The sequence below is a fragment of the Sphaeroforma arctica genome (genome assembly GCF_001186125.1).
Source record: "Sphaeroforma arctica JP610 unplaced genomic scaffold supercont1.112, whole genome shotgun sequence".
NCBI classification, from domain to species: domain Eukaryota; class Ichthyosporea; order Ichthyophonida; genus Sphaeroforma; species Sphaeroforma arctica.
The window spans coordinates 47,102-49,124 of NW_014040446.1; the positions used below are offsets into that span (position 1 = coordinate 47,102).

At 41.0% G+C, this 2,023-nt stretch overlaps 1 protein-coding gene across 1 annotated transcript; it reads right to left on the bottom strand.

The window, feature by feature from the left end:
- Positions 1-361: 361 nt before the first annotated feature.
- On the bottom strand, positions 362-667 carry SARC_02479 (hypothetical protein; the record flags this gene model as incomplete). Its single annotated transcript, XM_014303759.1, has 1 exon — positions 362-667. The coding sequence occupies one exon, from the start codon at positions 665-667 to the stop codon at positions 362-364; it is 306 nt and encodes a 101-aa protein (XP_014159234.1).
- Between the last annotated feature and the right edge of the window lie 1,356 nt (positions 668-2,023).

Genomic DNA, 2,023 nt, shown 5'->3' on the forward strand with positions numbered 1-2,023 from the left:
ACACAGACACAGACATATATATATATATATATGATATATATATATATAAATATATATATATATTATTGAAAACAAGAGTTCTGAACCAGATCGAGAGACACTTTATGGACATCACAAGGACCACCTCATGATTACATACATAAACAATCGCGTGTGACGTAGGTATACAATAAATACAATTATATAAATACTCCGTGTCTAGATCTTTGTTAACGTATTAGTCTGGCAATATATTTCTTGTCATGGTCTTCGCAGATGCCGTCGATGTGCTATTTTGAATAATTGTATTACGATCGGTGCACACACAAGTATATCATGTGCATGCGCAAAACTAAATGCCACCTGAATCACACCTGAGTCTCTACTCATGAACTTGGTGGGGTCCTAGATCTTTAGTAATTCTGATACGTTTCATTACAAACAGATCTGGCACTGTACTACTACAAGGCCCTTCTATATCAAACATAAAGCAGAAGCTCGGATCACTAGCAAGCCGCGTACCTTCAGTGGGTTCATGTCCAAACGCTGTCTGCAACCTTACGATTGCACTTTTAAAGGCGTTGACGTCGAAGAAGAGCGCCAGAGGATCGTCCTCGCTCAGAGAATTCTCCTTGACAGCCTTTTGAACAACAAGCTCATGGTGCAGTGCTTGGCCGTGAGATTCCATTTTGTCTGTACTACAGTTACGACTAGAGACAACCTTTGAAGAAACGTTTATCTCCTCTCCCTCTCAATCTCTCTCGCTGTATGTATTTATCCTGTAGCCTTTCCGAGTTTGTAATCTCCACAGTGAGCCAGTCGCCACTCTCGCCAGAGTCCCCGTCACTTGTCAGACGTGAGACGTCAGTTTGTCACTCTGATGGCCTGATCCAAGGACCGGGTCTCACCAGGATTCAGTCAGAGCCTCAATGGGTCTGAGGCCATAACGTTCCGACGTTTAAATTCTACTACCCGTTAACCATTGAACGTTGAACATATTTTGAAGTTGTTCCGTCCAGTATATATGAGAAGGGATCGAATTCCAGGTCTAGCATGTCGTCAAGTTTTGTCCTTATATTTACTCACTCGTTCATTGATCTATACCACAGTATGTGGCCTAATAGCAAATAGTAGACACACTATCTCTACTACTAGTAGGTCGCGTTGACGGAATTGTTTTAGGCCAATACCGTGTATTTATATGTTTGTAGGTTCCAACGGTTTTAATTGACCCGCTAAACGTTAAGCGTTGAACGCATCAACCCCTATGGCAGAACGTTACGAGGAATAGCCCTCGCCCATCTCTCTAGAGTATTTATTTAGTACAGTAACTACTAACGAGTACATATTTAGGGCAAAGGAGAAATGTAGTTGAGGCCGATGATGTTATAATAGTACGTGAGAAGTCCCCAGCCTACAGATAAATAGCAAGCACAGACCTAGAACAGGCTACAGATATGTGATGGTGACGATAACTATTGTTTGATTCTGAAAAAGAATATCCTTGTAAATTGAACAAAAAAGACATGCTTTAATTAAATATTTTGGAAGGTTTTACAGATAAGTAATGTAAATATGCTTACTTTATTTTTAATTTAAAATGTTTTTCTTATTTACTTACTTTGACCCTACATTTTGAACTTGTTGGAATGTATTTGTCTACTAACCTGAATAATTCAGGTGTTTGTAGCGAATTGATAACGTACACCGAGCCGTCCTTCAATCGTAGTGCTAGATAATTGGCGCGCTTCCGCTTGCGAAGCGGCGTGGATATACCATCTGTGTATACATGATCAACGTCAGCTATCTGGGACCAATTTATCCTGTACTGCAAACTCGCATCGTCATTTGACAGGATGATCGCTCCATACTCATCAATACTGACGAGGATGGCCGTACGGCGCTGGATCTTGACAGAGTAACCTCCCACTGATTTCTTGCTCTTCACATTGCCCGCTACACAATATCCTCTGTAGCCAGGATAGAACTTTAGTGTGTCGATTAGTACCTTTGGATTTACCTCTGGGCCACGAGTATTCACGGA